This window comes from Notechis scutatus, chromosome 11 (assembly GCF_049901735.1).
Source record: "Notechis scutatus isolate UNSWTSFEM ecotype Mainland chromosome 11, rNotScu1.2, whole genome shotgun sequence".
Classification (NCBI taxonomy): domain Eukaryota; kingdom Metazoa; phylum Chordata; class Lepidosauria; order Squamata; family Elapidae; genus Notechis; species Notechis scutatus.
The window spans coordinates 6320645-6338723 of NC_142019.1; the positions used below are offsets into that span (position 1 = coordinate 6320645).

The 18079-nt window shown below is 39.7% G+C and overlaps 1 protein-coding gene across 1 annotated transcript in view; it reads left to right on the top strand.

Moving 5' to 3' along the window:
- The window catches only part of FBN1 (fibrillin 1), a 183542-nt gene that overhangs the window by 97293 nt on the left and 68170 nt on the right, over positions 1 to 18079 (top strand). The window contains exons 18-26 of the mRNA XM_087972672.1: positions 3326 to 3379; positions 3798 to 3923; positions 5528 to 5653; positions 7158 to 7277; positions 7465 to 7602; positions 9916 to 9966; positions 12808 to 12933; positions 14913 to 15140; positions 16549 to 16674. Of these exons, the coding sequence (XP_087828798.1) occupies positions 3326 to 3379; positions 3798 to 3923; positions 5528 to 5653; positions 7158 to 7277; positions 7465 to 7602; positions 9916 to 9966; positions 12808 to 12933; positions 14913 to 15140; positions 16549 to 16674 (1095 nt within the window). The remainder of the gene's footprint in view (positions 1 to 3325; positions 3380 to 3797; positions 3924 to 5527; positions 5654 to 7157; positions 7278 to 7464; positions 7603 to 9915; positions 9967 to 12807; positions 12934 to 14912; positions 15141 to 16548; positions 16675 to 18079) is intronic.

The following is an 18079-nucleotide window of genomic DNA, read 5'->3' on the forward strand; positions in this document are numbered from 1 at the left end:
CGATCTATCTATCTATCTATCTATCTATCTATCTATCTATCTATCTATCTATCTATCTATCATCTGTCTGTCTATTATCTCTCATCATCTATCTATCTATATCTATCTATCTATCTATCTATCTATCTATCTATCTATCTATCTATCTATCATCTGTCTCTCTCTCACACACACATCTATCTATCTATCTATCTATCTATCTATCCATCATTTGTCTGTCTATTATCTCTCTCTCATATCTATCTATCTATCTATCTATCTATCTATCTATCATCTGTCTGTCTATTATCTCTCTCTCCTATCTATCTATCTATCTGTCTATCTATCATCTATCTATCTATCTATCTATCTATCTATCTATCTATCATCTGTCTATTATCTCTCTCTCATCTCGATCTATCTATCTATCTATCTATCTATCATCTGTCTTCTCTCTCTCTCACACACCACATCTATCTATCTATCTATCTATCTATCTATCTATCCATCATTTGTCTGTCTATTATCTCTCTCTCATCTCTATCTATCTATCTATCTATCTATCTATCTATCTATCATCTGTCTGTCTATTATCTCTCTCTCATCTCTATCTATCTATCTATCTATCTATCTATCTATCTATCTATCTATCTATCTATCTATCATCTGTCTATTATCTCTCTCTCATCTCTATCTATCTATCTATCTATCTATCTATCTATCTATCTATCTATCTATCTATCATCTGTCTGTCTATTATATCTCTCATCTCTATCTATCTATCTATCTATCTATCTATCTATCTATCTATCTATCTATCTATCATCTGTCTCTCTCTCACACACACATCTATCTATCTATCTATCTATCTATCTATCCATCATTTGTCTGTCTATTATCTCTCTCTCATCTCTATCTATCTATCTATCTATCTATCTATCTATCTATCTATCATCTGTCTGTCTATTATCTCTCTCTCATCTCTATCTATCTATCTATCTATCTATCTATCTATCATCTGTCTGTCTATTATCTCTCTCTCATCTCTATCTATCTATCTATCTATCTATCTATCTATCTATCTATCATTTGTCTGTCTATTATCTCTCTCTCATATCTATCTATCTATCTATCTATCTATCTATCTATCTATCTATCTATCTATCATATGTCTCATCTATCTATCTATCTATCTATCTATCTATCTATCTATCTATCTATCTATCATTTATCTGTCTGTCTATCTATCTATCTATCTATCTATCTATCTATCTATCTATCTATCTATCTCTATCTATCTATCTATCTATCTACCTACCTACCTACCTACCTACCTACCTATCATTGAGTAAACTCATATGCTGCCCATCTCACTGTCGAATGAACTTAGTTGCTCACACAAGGATACCTGCCAAGTGGTATATTTATTTTATTTGGCGGCAAAAGTGTATGTTTGGGGAAAAAATGTTATATAATGACAGATTCCTCTAGGACAGGTGTGCAAAAATCTTTATAATGTAGTAGCTGATGATAAAATGGCATTGATGTGCATATAATATCAGGGATTGTACATTTCTCATGCCCCTAATGGAAGATAGAAGAAATGGAAAATGACATCATTATGTAAGAAGTTTTTTAGGGTCATAGAACTTGCCAAATACTGTAAATATTCTCAAATGTATGTTTGCACATTGTAGCTGTAATCCGTTTTCCCCAAACTCCTCCTAAATTGTAATCTCTGCTTAGGCGGTGGTTATTGAAACACCACTGAAGTTTCTTGGCCCATTCTCTCAGGAAAAGAATATTCTGGAATGCAGAGTCCAGAAATTGATGTATTGTTTTTTTTTTAAAGAAAAAATATCATGAGAATATGTTTAACCTTTATTTTAACTGGCAGTTCTGAGAAGGAGACAGAAAGGATCACTTGAAGCAAATTAAACTGGCTTTAATCAACGTGCAAACTTGAAAGAAAGACTGCTACTCTCGGCCATGTTAGTTCAAAGATTCTGGAGAGCTATCAGAGCAAGACAAAGCTTGCTGCTATCAGCTCTCCTTTTTAAAAACTATGCAACTGAGCCGAAACATTTTGTAAATGCAAATGGCCCTGAGCCATAGACTTCTGTTTTGCATTTGAATTAATTTCACAGAACATTTCCACATGTGGAAGCATTTTTTCTTCTCTCTTCTGGATTGTGTTTTGAGCACCTTTACTATTGTTGGAGAACGGAGGGTAAAATAGAAGACGGCTTTCAACTTTTAATTTTTTGGGATGGTGAGAGCTGCAAGATATATGGTTTTCTTGTGGTTTTTTTTTTCTTTCTTGGAGAGGGACATTTTCCTGTGGGAAGTCAGATGCTCTTCTCTGCAGTCTATGAGTTTTAGTCTTGGTAGAAAAGAATATTTGTAGCTCAGGGTTGAACTGTGGGGTCCTTGGTGCTCTCTGAGCTTGGCTGTTTTCTTGCAGACATTTAATGACCCAACTAAGTAACATCATCAGTGCTGCTGTGCTAACATAGCCTTCATATACCCTTTTATGTTGGTTGGGTACGTTTCCCCCCATGTTAGCTATGTCTCAGTTTACCAATTTCATTTGCTGAGATGTAAGTGACTATATTAATTGTTAATGTACAACTGTGTTACAGTCTGCAACTCTAGCAGTTGTTTTTTGCAATTTCCGTGGCATGAAAAGCCATGCTCGTTTCTCTTGCTTCTGGACCTTCCTAAACATCATGCGAGCGCTCAAGTGGGGTTTTGAGCTAAGCGTGATGTTCAAACCACCCATGATAGCTTAGTGAGGGCAAGATTGATGTGGCTTTCTCAATCGTGGTTGAAAGAATCATGGTTTTGCAGTGTAAACCATCAGTGTTTCTCTAACCGCTAACCTTGGGGACCCCAGAGCAGGACGGAGCCCATTAAATGGCTTGTGTGATGTGTTGTCCCCAGAGTGAGGGGTGGGGAACTATTATATTATTTTATTAATTTATTATTTGATTATTGTATTTTATTAGTTTTATTTATATAAATATATATATGATGTTTTTATATCCCTGTAAGCCGCCTTGAGTCACCTTGTGCGAATAGGCGGCAATATAATTTTTCTAATCAATAAATAAAATAAATACATCCCAGAAGAGGTAGGAGACAAACCTACTTCAAAACAGTTGCATTTCAGCATCTTGAAATTACAAACTTGTGCTTGTGTCTTCTGGGTAGCATGTCCTGTGGAGGTCAGTGTGCCCAATTACTCCAAATTAATCTTGTAGAAGACTCTAGAAACCACTGCATTTTTCTGAAATATAATTCTAAATCTCTTATCTAATTTTTCTCGCTTTTTTTCTTCTTCCAGAGGAATATGAAAGTCTTTGTCCCAGTGGACCAGGAATTACAGCATCAGGAAATGGTAAGCTTACAGCTGAATTTCATTCAGAGTGGGTGTAAAGGAGTACGGGATGACATTTGCAAGAAATGCTCTAAAGAAAAGATAGATAAATGAATGTCCTGGTTGTTATCATCATCATCATTTAACGACCCCATAATCCCTTGCGGGATGGAGTCTGGGCAACTGAATGGAGCTAGCTGAGTGTTTTAATGGCCGGATGCCCTTCCTGTCACCAATGCGGAGTTTTGTTCAGCAGATATATTCTCAATGTGCCCAGAGAGAGAAATATCAGCCTCTATCCTAGGATCGAACTCACAGTCTCCTGATTGTGAGGCGAGAGCTCCACCTCTAGGTCACCCCACCATTTTTATGTCCTGGTTGTTATGATGGGTTAAAAAAAAATTACACATACCTGTTACTATTTTTTTTTTTTTTGCAGATATCAATGAATGTGCATTGGATCCTGACATATGTCCCAATGGAAAATGTGAAAATCTGCGTGGAACATACAAATGCGTATGTAACATTGGATATGAGGTGGATTCAACTGGGAAAATCTGTTTAGGTATGACGTTTTCTGTATTTCTCTAATACTCCCCCAGATCGTAGCTCATCCTTTTTATATTAGTTTCAACTTATAGGTAGGGTTTACCATTTGCTTCTCTTATTTCTGCTTATCCTTTTAATTTTCTTCTCATCTTCCTGATCCCCTGTGCTACGTTTTCCTTTGTTATCCGATTGCTTGATCCTTATTTGTTCATTGTACTTAGGGAGGTTATTTTTCTGGACAGTGAGAGCAATGGGGCTCAACTGGCTTTCCTGCCTTGAAGCACTTGCACAATGTCTTGTTTGATGAACAGAAGAACTAGGGGAGACAGGATAGCCTTGTTGCAATATCTCAGGGGCTGCCACACAAAGGAGAGGGAGTCAAGCTATTCTCCAAAGCACCTGAGGGCAGGACAAGAAGCAATGGGTGGAAACTAATCAAGGTCAGAAGCAACCTAGAATGAAGAAGAAATTTTCTGACCGTTAGAACAATTAATCAGCGGAACAGCTTGTCTCCAGAAGTTGTAAATGCTCCAACACTGGAGGCTTTTAAGAAGAGATTGGACCACCATTTGTCTGAAGTGGTGTAGGGTTTCCTGCCTAAGCAGCGGGTTGGACTAGAAGACCTCAAAGGTCCCTCCCAACTTTGTTATTCTGTTCCATTCCATTCTATTCTATTCTATTGCTGTGAGGCTCCAATGGGTAGTACAGCTGCTACCCATTTATTCATCACCCATTTAGTACCACCCAGGGAACATGTGTAGCTTAAGAAATGCCACGGACACGAGGCAACTATTGCTTCTCAATAGTCTACATTGCTTCTCAATTTTTCTTTACCATGGATCCCCAAGACTTAAACCATAACATTTCTTAAAGCCTTTGTGACAACATCATGGGGTCCTCTGACCATATGTTCAGAACCACTGGTCTATGGTGTGGCCCCGTGCCCTGAAAAAGTTATCAGTTTTGAGCTAGACATTTTAAGAGAATTTTGGCGTGTCTTCTGCGACGGTGACTCAACTCCAGGATGAAATCTCCTCTAGTTTGGTTATATTGCCTTCCAGCAGGCCATGTTGATAAAATGCTGCATGCAGATAAAATATCGGGCTTAATAAAATCTGTTCTTAAGTATATATAATATATTTATATACTGTCACGTAATATAAGGTTCACCGGATCACTTTGGAGTTTTATGAGGGGTCTACACGGTACCGCCCTCCCTATGAAGCTCTGTTGATTTCCCACGACTTCATCGCTTTATCTCGCGGGAGGAAATAGTTTGAAGAAGAAAAACATAGATTATCTTCATGACATCTTTGATGTGTCTTGAAATACCCCTTTTTCCTGGCCGTAGGCAGAAGGCTTGGAAACTCATTGTACAAAGCACAAAAACTGCAGATAGTTACTCCATTTCCATTGACTTTGATGTTAACCAAAACCTTCTTCATAATATTATATGGAAAAACGTTCCTATTAGGGAAGTCTATTGTTTTCCTTAAATAGACATTCATTTTACAGCTTCATATGAAAGAGACCCCACCCACCCCCCAAAAATAATCATTAGTGCCATCGAGGCATGTTATTTTCGCAGACGTTGCTGAATTATCTTGATTATTTTTGCAGACATTGATGAATGTGCCGTGAATAGGTTGCTCTGTGACAACGGACAGTGCAGGAACACACCTGGGAGTTTCACGTGCACCTGTCCCAAGGGATTTGTATTCAAACCTGACCTACAAACATGTGAAGGTAATGAAAAGACTCAATTTTTTTTCCCTCAAAAGTTCTGCCTGGTTCTTAAAGCGGGGGGGGGGGGTCAAATTTAGAGGCTACGATTACTCTTAATAGGATTATTTCATATTTGTGTAGGAATAATTCTGTTCGCTTTAACTCTGTTCACTTCATGCCTGGAGCATATTCCCTGTTCTAAAGTTTAAAATTAGGGAATTCAAGTACAGGTAGTCCTTGACTTACAACAGTTCACTTAGTGACTGTCCAAATTTACAACATCACTGAAAAAAGCGATTTATGGTGTTTTTTTCACTCTTACAACCGTTGCCGCATTGCCTTGGTCGCATGATCCAAATTCAAGTGGTTCATATTTTATGATGGTCGCAGCTTCCCAGGCTCATGTGATTCCCCTTTTTTTGTGGTCTGCCGGCAGCCTGCGGAGATGGCAGCAGAGTTGGACAGTGGAGAGGAGCATGGGTCAGTCCGGGAGTCTGGGGAGGACTTGGATAAGGGTTCTGCATCCAATGGGGCCATTGCCATCTGGGAGTTATGTGCTGACTCCAGAGCCTCCAGAATCTGACAGCAGCAAGGCAGAGGAACGGGGAACCTGTTACCAGTGCGCGCATGCGCAGAGCTGCCAGAAGGCAAGAACAGTTAAGACAAAAGGAGCAACTTGGGAGTAAGGCTTGGAGGTGATTAGCCCCTCCCATAAGAAAGGAGGAGCAAAGGGACATGAGCCTTTGCAGGAAGCAACTTTGATCATTCTGGTTGGTTTAAACCCTGAAGCTCTGTGTTGACTTTGTGCTCCATTTGGTCTTGTACAACTAATTGGCAATTTAGTCATTGGCAGCATTTCAAGAAAGATAAAGGTGTATTCTTATCAGACTTATCCCAAAGGACTTTGGCAGACTTCTGTGGGACTATTTAACAACTGCAGTGCTTCACTTAGTGGATGTAGCCAGAAAGGTTGTAACATAAATTCTGGGCTCAATTGTAAGTCGAGAACTACCTGTATTTTTGACCCAGTCGCTTTAATTCAGACCCCGGAATGAATGAAGCTAAGTTCATGGAGTTCTTCATTTGCAAGTTGCTCTTTCAATAAGTTGAAGACAGGTGTGACTGGCTTACGTGGAATAAATAGGTCCTTGCTATTGATTGGGTATCATAGGAGAAACACAGTGAATTTCTCCCAGCAGAATGCTGGAGGATCCGTGAAGAGCTGCCTGCAACCAGTGGTGGGATTCAAATAATTTAACCACTGGTTCTCTGCCCTAATGATTTCTTCCAGCAACCAGTTCACCAAACTGCTCAGAAAGGTAACAACCGGTTGTCCCGAAGTAGTGCGAACTGGCTGAATCCCACCACTGACTGCAACCATTTTGTGCCACACCATCCAAATGTCGGAATTCCATCTTCTCTGCTGAACAGGATACATATATTATTTTGAAATAATCAAAGCAGAGCACTCTCTGAACCTCTGTCCTCCTTTCCAGCCATTCAAATTTGCTTTTTGCTCTTCTAGATATCAACGAATGCGAATCCAGCCCCTGCATTAACGGAGTGTGTAAAAATACCCTGGGATCTTTCGTCTGTGAATGTTCTCCCGAAAGTAGTTTGGATACCACAAAAACCATCTGCATTGGTAATGTATTCTTCTGAGCGTATCCCTTTTTCGTCATCCGGTTTTTTAAGAGTGTCGTAATGGCACACCTGACCGGTTTTGGTCACGGTGAGGATAATTGAACTAGCATTTGCACATTGGAGAGGCATATAAGGGGTCCCTTGAGGGTACGTTCTGTTTATGGTGCTGTGTGTGTTTATTCCAACAGAGACAGTCAAAGGCACCTGTTGGCAGACCATCGTGAATGGGAGGTGTGAAATAAATATCAACGGGGCCACGTTGAAATCCCAGTGCTGTTCCTCGCTGGGTGCTGCTTGGGGCAGTCCCTGTGTCCCGTGCGAGAAAGGTGAGACTCGATGCAAAGCTTTATCTGTTGCAGTGGGGGAGAAACCTTCTGCGAGGAGGAGGAGGAGGAGGAAGTAATTCCCAAATCATGTCTCATCAACACATGGTTTGGGCAGAAGAATGCCAGAAAGTTGAACCTCTTAATCTGTTGTTCTGATCCAGCTCCCAAACATGACAAACCCTTCTGTAGTTTAAACCAATGATTCCTTTATGATTGGTTTTGTGGGGGCAAAAAGTCTGTCACAAAAAGTCTGTCTGTCTCTCACCGCAGGCTAACAAATCTGTCCAGCAGGGAGATGAATAGTTGTCTGTCACACCTATTCATCTCCTCCCCCTGCCTTTCATCTTCAGAGCTAGGGTGAGGGTTCACTAGCAGTGATGGCTCTTCCGTCCGAAGGACCGGCCCATAGATTTCCACTGCTCTCCTCTGCCTGCCACACCTATTCATCTCCTCCCCCACCTATTCATCTCCTCCCCCTGCCTTTCATCCCCAGAGCTAGGGTGAGGGTTCACTAGCAGTGGTGGCTCTTCCGTCCGAAGGAGCGGCCCATAGATTTCCACTGCTCTCCTCTCCTCTGCCTGCCACACATATTCATCTCCTCCCCCTGCCTTTCATCCCCAGAGCTAGGGTGAGGGTTGGTGGCTCTTCCGTCCGAAGGACCGGCCCATAGATTTCCACTGCTCTCCTCTCCTCTGCCTTCTGCGCATCCATGCATCAGGCACTGGACCCAACTGTTCCTCCTATTCCTCATCAGCCAGCTCCAGACCTGGGGGCTGTTGACTCTTCATCTGAGGGGTGATGGATGGCCTGGGCTTCACCTCTATCTCTATCTCTGTCAGCTCCATTCCCTCTTCCACCTTGGAGCTCTCAGATTGCCCTGATGCTGACCCTGACACCCATGCCTCTTCCTCCTCCTCTGATTCGGCTGCTGGAGGGGCCAGTGGCTGACAGGCCACAACATCTGGTCCCTTCCTTTTAGCTGTGAAATGAACTCCTTCAGTTAAAGGGAGACGGTTTTCAAGAATTCTTGACTTACAGATAGTCCTTCACCTACCACCATTTGTTTAGTGATGATCTGAAGTTACAACGGCACTGAAGACAGTGCCTTGTGACAGCTTTTCACACTTACGAGTGTTGCAGCGTCTGTCACACGATCAAAACTCAGACACTTGGCAACTGGCATGTACTTATGACAGTTGCAGTGTCCTGGGGTCGTGTGATCCCCTTTTGCGACCTTCTGACAAGCAAAGTCGATGGGGAGGAAGCCACATTAACCTAACGACTCTATTACTAACAGTATAACTGCAGTGATTCATTTAACAACTGTGGCCAGAAAGGTCATAAAATGGGGGTAAAACTCAGTTAACAACTGTCTTGCTTAGCAACAGAAATTTTTTGGCTCAAGTGGCGTCATAAGTCAAGGACTATCTGTGTTCTGAAGGTTATGCTATTTACTTATGAAATTTCTGCGCTGGCCATCTCACCTATGTGGTTCTGGTCAGTGTACAGCAACGTACAGGAATAAATAATATATAATTGATGGGTGGATTATGTGCCGTGAAATTGGGAACAATTCTTTAATTTACTTTACTTTATTGCCATTGCACCTCGTACAACAAAATCAAACACCATCTTCAGTGCACATGACCATGAAAAGAAACACAAACACGCATCCTTCACTCTCCACACATTGAACCGAAAACCCCCGACACCGCACCAACACTACACTATACAGCAGAATTCAAAAGAGCTACTGCCCTGGGATAGAAGCTGTTTTTCAGCCTATTTGTCCTTGTTTTTATTATTCTGTACCGTCTGCCAGATAGTAATAGTTAAAAAAAAGGGTTCCTTGGCAACCAGAAAGGTAGACATATAGATATTCGTTAATATAATTAGAAGGAAATGTTTCTTACTTCAATGTTACATCATGCCTTGCAAGTACAGGGAATGTTCACTCAATTTTCTTCCAGATTGCTTAACAAACCACAGAGAGCTTCCCAGTAACAAACTTTACCACAGATTATTGTGAATAGTCTTTTTGTTGTTACTCCTTTAACTTGTGTGCAAGGATATAATGTAGACATTGCAATTCCATTATAATTAGAAACAATATCGTAGATTTTTCCAAGAAAACATTCTTAATACTGCCCTGATTATCACCGTTGGAGTACTTTGTTCCTCTTGTAACCCTTTTCCTTCCTTAAATCATTATTAATTGTAATTTAGTTGGAAGTGTTCATGCATAGAAGAGCTGTGTCATTTCTTCTCCAATTAAGTTCGTGTTCTGAGTGACATTGTTCTCATTTGCTTTAGATCCAATATGTTCAAGGGGATATTCAAGGATAAGAGGAAATCAGTGTGAAGGTATGTACTTATGAACCAGAATAACCCAATGTAGGCAATGGGAGATGATGATGATGATGATAATAATAATAATAATAATAATAATAATAATAATAATAATAATAATAATAATAATAATAATAATGTCCACTTAATAATTGTGTTGAGAATGTTTGCTTTTGAAACTTTTTTAGAGTGGAATTTCACAAAACTCCCAATTTTGACACTGAGAGTGTAATGTTTCAAGTACAAAACAAAAAAGGACATTAAATCTCAGAAGAGTTGGGTTTCAGAAATCCTTTTAAAGGTTATACTCATTCTTCAATGCAGCTGCACATTTCAGAATTTTGAGAGTGGGTTGCCAATTTTTTTTATACAATGTATGAAAATGCATGTGTTAAAAGAGAATGACATAGAAGGAACAAGTATGCAGAAAAATGCACTACATTTCAGAAAATGTGTTCAGAAAGGAAATCTGCATACCCCAAAAACATGCTTCGTAATAACCGCGGTCCAATTTTTTATGCGAAAATTCCCCCGATAGAAGAAAACCTAAAGATGGGAAAAATAAGAAAGTGAGTCAAAAGAGACAAATTCATCCATCTTTATTAACAATGGTCTTTGCAATTCCTTTGGTCCTTGAGGGGAAAAAGGATGAGCCACAAATTACAACATTGCGTTTGGTATTGCAAAATATTCCAAGCAGATGATGTGTTAACCCTTTTTTCCTAGGGTGGGTCTGTAGATCCTTCTGGTTTTCGTCTTCCTTGTCTCCAGATATGATAGAACAGTGTCATTGTCAGCGTTCCAAGTAATGCACCCATTGAAAGCAGAACTCTGAGGCAGGCAAATCCCTCAAAGGACAATTTATTGGATACATCATACTGGCACCACTGGTGAAAGCTGACTCTGAAACTTCTCACACCTTTCACCTAATGAAAAAGTAAAAGTTTCCCCTTTCCCCGAAGTGACTGGTCAAGCTGTCCAATCAAGGTGCTGGCAGGTTGCTTGGTTACTTTACTTGTCCCCTGGCCAGCCACCTGTCGGAATGTCCTTGGTTCCCTCAGGAAAACTTAATTTGTTTTGACTACAAGACCCTATCTAGCTATTTCCCCCCTCCCTCTGTTGTGTGTCAACTCTGAAGCCCCCAAGATGGCCTCAGCCAGGTTCACTTCAGGATTGGCAGTCATTGCAATACATAAAAAGTTGGTGGAGAAAAACAAAAAACGAAGGAGTCTTGCAATATCCCAGAAATATTAGAAAGACCTGATAGCAGAACGGGTGGGAACCTTGCTTGAGAAGCAGAAGGTTAAGTAGAAATGCTTGTCGAGGAACTGAATTGGTTAAAATCAGTTGTGGAGGGATCCTTGAAGACCGGATAGGATGTCCTCTTCCCATCCGTGGCGGTTGTCAAAGAAAGTGAAAGGAATGGTGTGCATCATGTTCCGAAGGTCTTCCCTCCCCGTTTATCCCTTTCCCCAGCCTGTTTGGAAGGCACCCTTTCACTGTTTCCTTTCTATCAGTCACCACTGGAAGTAGTACTGATGGAGTAGTCTGCCTTGACCACCAAGCTTCCAAGTGACATCCATAGTCCTGTCCATTAAGCCTTTTCCTCGAGCCTGTTATACTGTGTTGGGTCAGACCGACTAACACAACCTGACACAGCACAGCTGCCGATCCGTTTGAAAAAACAAATGATTCCCATATGTGTTGTTTCAGGAGGAGAGTGAGACAAGTAATGGCCCATCACTCTCTCTCTCTCTTCTTCTTCTTCTTTTTTGCTTTTTCACTTTCCAAGATAATGACCCAATAGCTTGGATCTATTCTATCACAGATTGACTGTACATAACTTATCTAACCCAGGAGAGGAAAACGGGGCTCCGCCTAATCCAGATTGCAAGGGAAGACTCGGAACATTTTTTCAGTGTTCAGACATGGAAAGTTATTCTTCCAAGATAGTAGTCTTGGATACAATGGGCACAGGCTTTTCAGCATTTTGAAAAGTTAACGGAGTCATTTTCCTTAGGGGCCGGTGGTAAACAATGTTCTCCTCCCTACTGCTCTCTTAAATATGCTTTCTTAAGCAATTGTGTCAAGAGCCTGGCACGCAGCCCTTTTAAATGTCAGATGTTTTTGCAGAACAAATTTGGAACCTACAGTTGCAAGTTTGTCCCTTATTTTTCCAAAAATGAGTGGCCTGCAGTAATTCTCTCATGTATTTATTTGTTTGTTTATTTAGGAAAACTTGTAATGGCTGCCCAATTCACTCTTAGTGACTTACAAAGATTAAAAAGCCAACAATTAAAAAAAAGGAATAACTCCCACCCACCTACCCACAATGACAACAATCAAATTATATCTTTGATTTATATTTTTATTTTTGTTTTATCTTTTCCTGTCTGCCTGGGGCTACCGTATATGGAGGCAGTACCTTTTTCCCACAGTAGGAAATTGAAGCCAGCTCTGTTTGATATAATTAAATTTAAGTTCTTAAAAATGGAAGCATTTTCCTACGAATCACAAATGTCCCTAGATTGTGCACTAAATGAATAATGTATGTGTTTCTTTTGTTTCTAAATATAGTTGGCAAACCATGTCTAAAATAATAATAGAGATAGACTTCTCCCTTTTGAAAAAAAAAACCCAGTATGATGGAGGTATTGGATCCATCTATGTCAAGGGTCTTCAAACTTGGCAAGTTTAAAACTTGTGGACTTCAACTCCCAGAATTCCTGAGCTAACATGACTGGAGGAGGAATTCTGGGAGTTGAAGTCCACAAGTCTTAAAGCTGTCAAGTTTGAAGGCCCCTGATCTATATCTTTACTGACATTTTACATCTTTCTTTTTCAATATGTGCGAAGATGTCAATGAGTGTCAAGTATTTCCTGGGGTATGTACCAATGGCCAATGCGTCAACACTTTGGGATCCTTCATATGTCAGTGTCCCAATGGAATGATTTTGGATGCAACTGGACGAAGATGTATTGGTAAGTGTTCAGGGCTCTAATGTTGTAAGTTGTGATGAAAACTCATTCATGGCTTTATGTTACGATTGATCTCTTTCATGTGAAGTATTAGTACCACTTTATAAAGCCTTAGTACAGTAGTAAGGCCACATCTGGAATCCTACATCCAGTTTTGGTCACCACATTAGAAAAAAGATGTTGAGGCTTTGTAAAAAGTGCAAAGAAGAGCAACTAAGATGATTAAAGGCCTGGAGACTAAAACGTATGAAGAATGGTTGCAGGATTTGGGCTTGGCTAGTCTAGAGAAAGGAAGGACATGATAGCAGTATTCCAGTATTTAAGAGGTTGCCACAAACAGGAGAGGGTCAACTTATTTTCCAAAGCCCCAAAGGGCAGGACAAGAAGCAATGGATGGAAATGAATCAAGGAGAGAAGCAACTTGGAATTAAGGAGAAACTTCCTAATAATGAGGACAATTAACTAGTGGCGCAGCTTGCCTTCAGAAGTCGTGGCTGCTCCACCACTGGAGGTCTTTAAGGACAGTCATTTGTCTGAAGTGGTATAGGGTCTCCTTGACAGGGAGATTGGATTAGAAGACCTCCAAGGTCCCTTCCAACTCTATTCTGATTGAACTGTGGGAATCTTCTATAAACCAAGGGTTACTCCTTGGTTTAATTTTTGCTGTCCACCATATGAGAGAATGCTAAAAACAGATTTTTCCTCTCAGTTCTCTGCTTTCAGTGAGTCTTTGGAGAGAGAAAAATATGTACCAGGAGGGATAGCTGAACTTAAGTCTTCCCGTTGTGGCTTGTTAAGTCTTATGAAAGCTGTTTCTGATATATTTGTTTTCCTAATCTTTAAAGCCATTGACAGTTGGGATGGCCAGCTAGACATGACCTAAGAAGATATTATCTTTATCTACAGCAAAATGATAAGGATTCCCAAATAAGATGGTTAACAGTTGTGGCAGCAAAGGAAACTGTTATTATTCACCAAGTACTTTGTGATTCTCTAATTTAAATGAGCATTATGATTTGAAAGATGGATATTTCTGCTTTGATTGTAGTTTTCTATGCCAGATGGGTAGAAGCAGTTGAAAAGAATAGAATAGCAGAGGGATCTGGGAGAGAAATAGGAAAAACATAATGTGTGCAACTAGCTAAAGGCATCCCAAAAGACTCTTAAATACAAAAGCCATTCTCAGCACCCCATTTTATTCAAAATGGACAGTCTTTTTAGGAGAAGGAACTGAAAATGACTCCCCTTCATGGAAGAGGCTAAGCATGATAGGGCTCAAACATTCATAGCCCTAACATGGTTTATTTCACTTTGCATCTGCATGTTTTGTTGACAACCATTATGTCTTGAAAAACATAGTTTATGGTTTTGGAAGCTGCATGAAGCCAATTATCTATAGTTGATTTGAACAAAACATAGCTTAAATGTTTACTTACTTTGGAAGTTGTGGGGGCGTCATCACTTGAGATTTTCAAGAAGAGATTGGACTGCCATTTGTCAGAAATGGTGTAGGGTCTCCTGCTTGGGCAGGGGGTTGGACTAGATGACCTACAAGGTCCCTTCCAACTCTGTTAATCTAAAGCTAATCTAAATGTGCAATGTCTGCTAAGCTTTTTAGTTTCTGCTAAGAAATTAGTTTTTCGGCTACAAAAACATACGAGCATATCTTGTATAGCTTTGGACTAATAGCTCTACGTGGTTTTCCATATTCATTCCCTGCCTCCCTCCGTGCCCCATTTTATATTTATTTATATATCAAACATTTTAACTGCCCATCTCTCTCACAGAGGGGCTCTGGGCAGGTGTACCATTTAATTGAGACAATAAAACTGCATAATTTGAGGTGATAATTTAAAAATGTAAAAACAACATTATAAAATTGCAAAAGGTGGAGGGTTTCAAGATTTTCCAGATGGTGGTGTACCCTTGTTTCTTTACTCTACCCCTAATTCGTTGATGATTGTTAAATATCCCCCCAACAGATATTCGCTTGGAGTCCTGCTATTTGAAACACGATGATGAAGATTGCACCTCACCCATCGGAGGACGACACCGGCTGGATGCTTGCTGTTGCTCTGTTGGGGCCGCCTGGGGACCGGACTGTGATGAATGTCCCATAAGATCCACCCCTGAGTATGAAGCTCTCTGCCCAAGGGGACCGGGATTTTCCACCAGGGGAGAGGTTATAAATGGGAAGCCTTTCTATAAAGGTGAGACAAAATGGCTGCCCCTGCAAAGAAGAGTTCTGATGAATGTATTTGTTTAGTTTCTCCCGCCTTCCTTTGAGGCAAATCGCAACCCCTCTAATGTGGTTGGGTTTGACCAAATCTGGAGAGGAAGGGCAGTTTTCTTGAAAATCAGAGCACAAAGATGGGGAATTTTTCCTCTTTTATTCCCAGTTCTGAACTGGTGAAGCTTATCGTATTTTCAGTGCAACAATTGGGGTTAAAAAACCCAAACCGTTGGAAATAAAATTGGAGCTTGGTTCTCTGCTCCCAAATTCTCACAGTCAGTTTCAAATTCCCTAACCTGTTAAAAAGTCTACTCTCTCAAGAGTGGTATCTTTTGGTATTCCAGTTATAATCCCAGAATGATACAGTTGACTCTTCCCTACCTAATCTGATAATAGAAGAACATTTACAGGACTCATTCTCTTGTTCTGAATTCTTGCTGAGATGTTGGGCTTGGGAGGAGATGCTAGGCATTGACTGACCTAAATGTGTCTTCTCCAAGGAGACCAAAGAAGAACTCAAACATACTTAAAGGTTGTTCTCCCCTCTGAGTCTGCCAAGGGTGGTCATGATGGGAATTGGATAGGAATCAGACAAGGGCGAGGAAATAATTATGAGTCATACTTTCTTTGAAATCCAAAGTAACAGTTGCCAACCTGTAAAGCGTCCATCATGATTATTTGTTTTAGCTAAGCCATTCTTATTCAAATGGAATGTTATTCCAGTTAAGACATTGGAAATTGGTGGCTAATAAATTTTCTAAGAATTGGAGATTGCACCCAGCGCAGACATTATTGTCAATGAATTATCTCACTTGACTAAGCATTTTATGACTCACTAATAGAAACAGGGTGGGACATAGAAAACTTGAAGAAATTGCAGAGGGAAGATAAAGAAAGCAAAACAAATATCCCAGCAAAAGCAAAAATAGTACTGAAACACAGTCCTATTCATATCACATCAAAAGTAAAGTCCGTTGTGTTTAATGGTTTTACTTCCTCCCAAGTAGAGTTTCTTGTTTGATCAGGGGGTTGGACTAGATGACCTCCAAGGTTCCTTCCAACTCTATTATTCTGTTGTTCTGATTAATGCAAGTTAAGTACTAGTTGGGGAAAAATTATTCAGGATGGCTCTTCTTTTGACCAAAACAAAGCACATCAAATCTATTTCTAGGGAAAAATTAGAAGTAATCTGCTGTCCTTCATATACATAATGTAAAATTAATTATAATTCCTCTTCGGATGCATAAAAGCACTGCATAATGCTTAGTTGCTACACTTCAAATAGTTCACCAATTATAAAATTGTAGTGATATTATTTATTGTGATTTGTTGATGGTTATATTTACTGGGTTTTATTTTGACAAATGACTGTATCTTGATCTCAGATATCAACGAATGCAAAATGATTCCAAGATTGTGCACCTATGGAAAATGTAGAAACACCATTGGCAGCTTCCGGTGTAAATGCGACAGTGGGTTTGCACTTGATTCTGATGAGAGGAACTGTACAGGTAAATTTCTTTTTTTAAAAAAAAACAAAGTTTTTATTTTTTACAACAAACATACAAACAAAACATAAAAACATAAAACCCTCTTTCAATTATATACATACAGTGTGTCTGTTGGTTACAATCTTTTGTGCTATCCTTTTTTTTAACCATTACTCACAAATTATATAAATTCTCACCTTATCAATCTAGCTTGTGCTTATGTAATATCAATTATTAAACATTCATTGGACTAAACTATTTTTGTACAGGTAAATTTCTTGACTTCAGATGATGTTTTGTTTCTTTGTGCAACCTCTGGTGAAATATATTCCTATTCTACTGCCGGTTCATGTTTCTTAGCCAGTAAGGAACTGAGAAGTCCCACAGCATCCATAACCTTTAAATGGAAAATAATTAGCTAAACATCCTAACAGTGATGGGAAGAATTAGCCCATTATCTCTTTTCTGTCAAACACAGGAAATCAGGAGTCCAGGAGGTTCAAATTAATATAGGTTTATTGTATGCTAATGTTCTCTACAAGAATCTGAACCACTAACGGTCAAAGCAAATTGGCGGTCGATAAGAGTCAATGGAATTCAAGGTGGGCTGGGCTTAGATCTCTTGTGGATATGGAGAGACACGAGACTGATGACGTGTTTGACTCCTCCCTCAGGCTTAGCCTGGTGATTTCCTACATATTTTTTCCCCTTAAAGCAGTAGAAGAATTATCTGAGACTATTTCCCCGTTAATACCCAACTTCCATCACTGAATTAGACAAAACTTATTTTTTAAAAGATAACGAGAGAAATAAAGCGGATTGGGGTCTAAAATAAGTTTATAGCAGTTATCTGAAAATGTAAACTGCTGTTTCTATTTCCATGTCCGAACTGTATTCAAACAGCCTGGTAGTCAAAGGAACTCAGGAACTATGAAGGATCTCTTATTTATTTGGGGAATTCTGAGGTAGATGATTAAGGTAGCTTGGGGAAGCCTGATTTTAAAAATGATATGGAGACAGTGTGACTTTTGGGTATCAAATACTGTTCTTGGGAATCGGGGTGAGGTGACACATGGGCTTTATTTCCTCATTTCCTGTCAGGCACAAGGAATCAGAACAGCTGTGCGAATAGGCCAAAGTAGTTTATTGTTGATCACCTTTATTATAAGAATTTCACCACACTAACTGCATTCCTTTGGGAACCAAAAGATAAAGCTTCATTCCTCTGGTCTATGATATATTTTTTTCCCTGGAGGAGACCCCATACTGGCACACCTCTTAACTCCCCTCTTCCATTTAATCCTTCCACCACAGATTGGGCAGTTTTTATCATGCCCATAATCTACCCAAATTTTTCTAAGGCTAGTCAAACTTTGCCAAGTACTTTGATGGAGACTTTCCCTGGAAATAAAAATGGAATAACTAA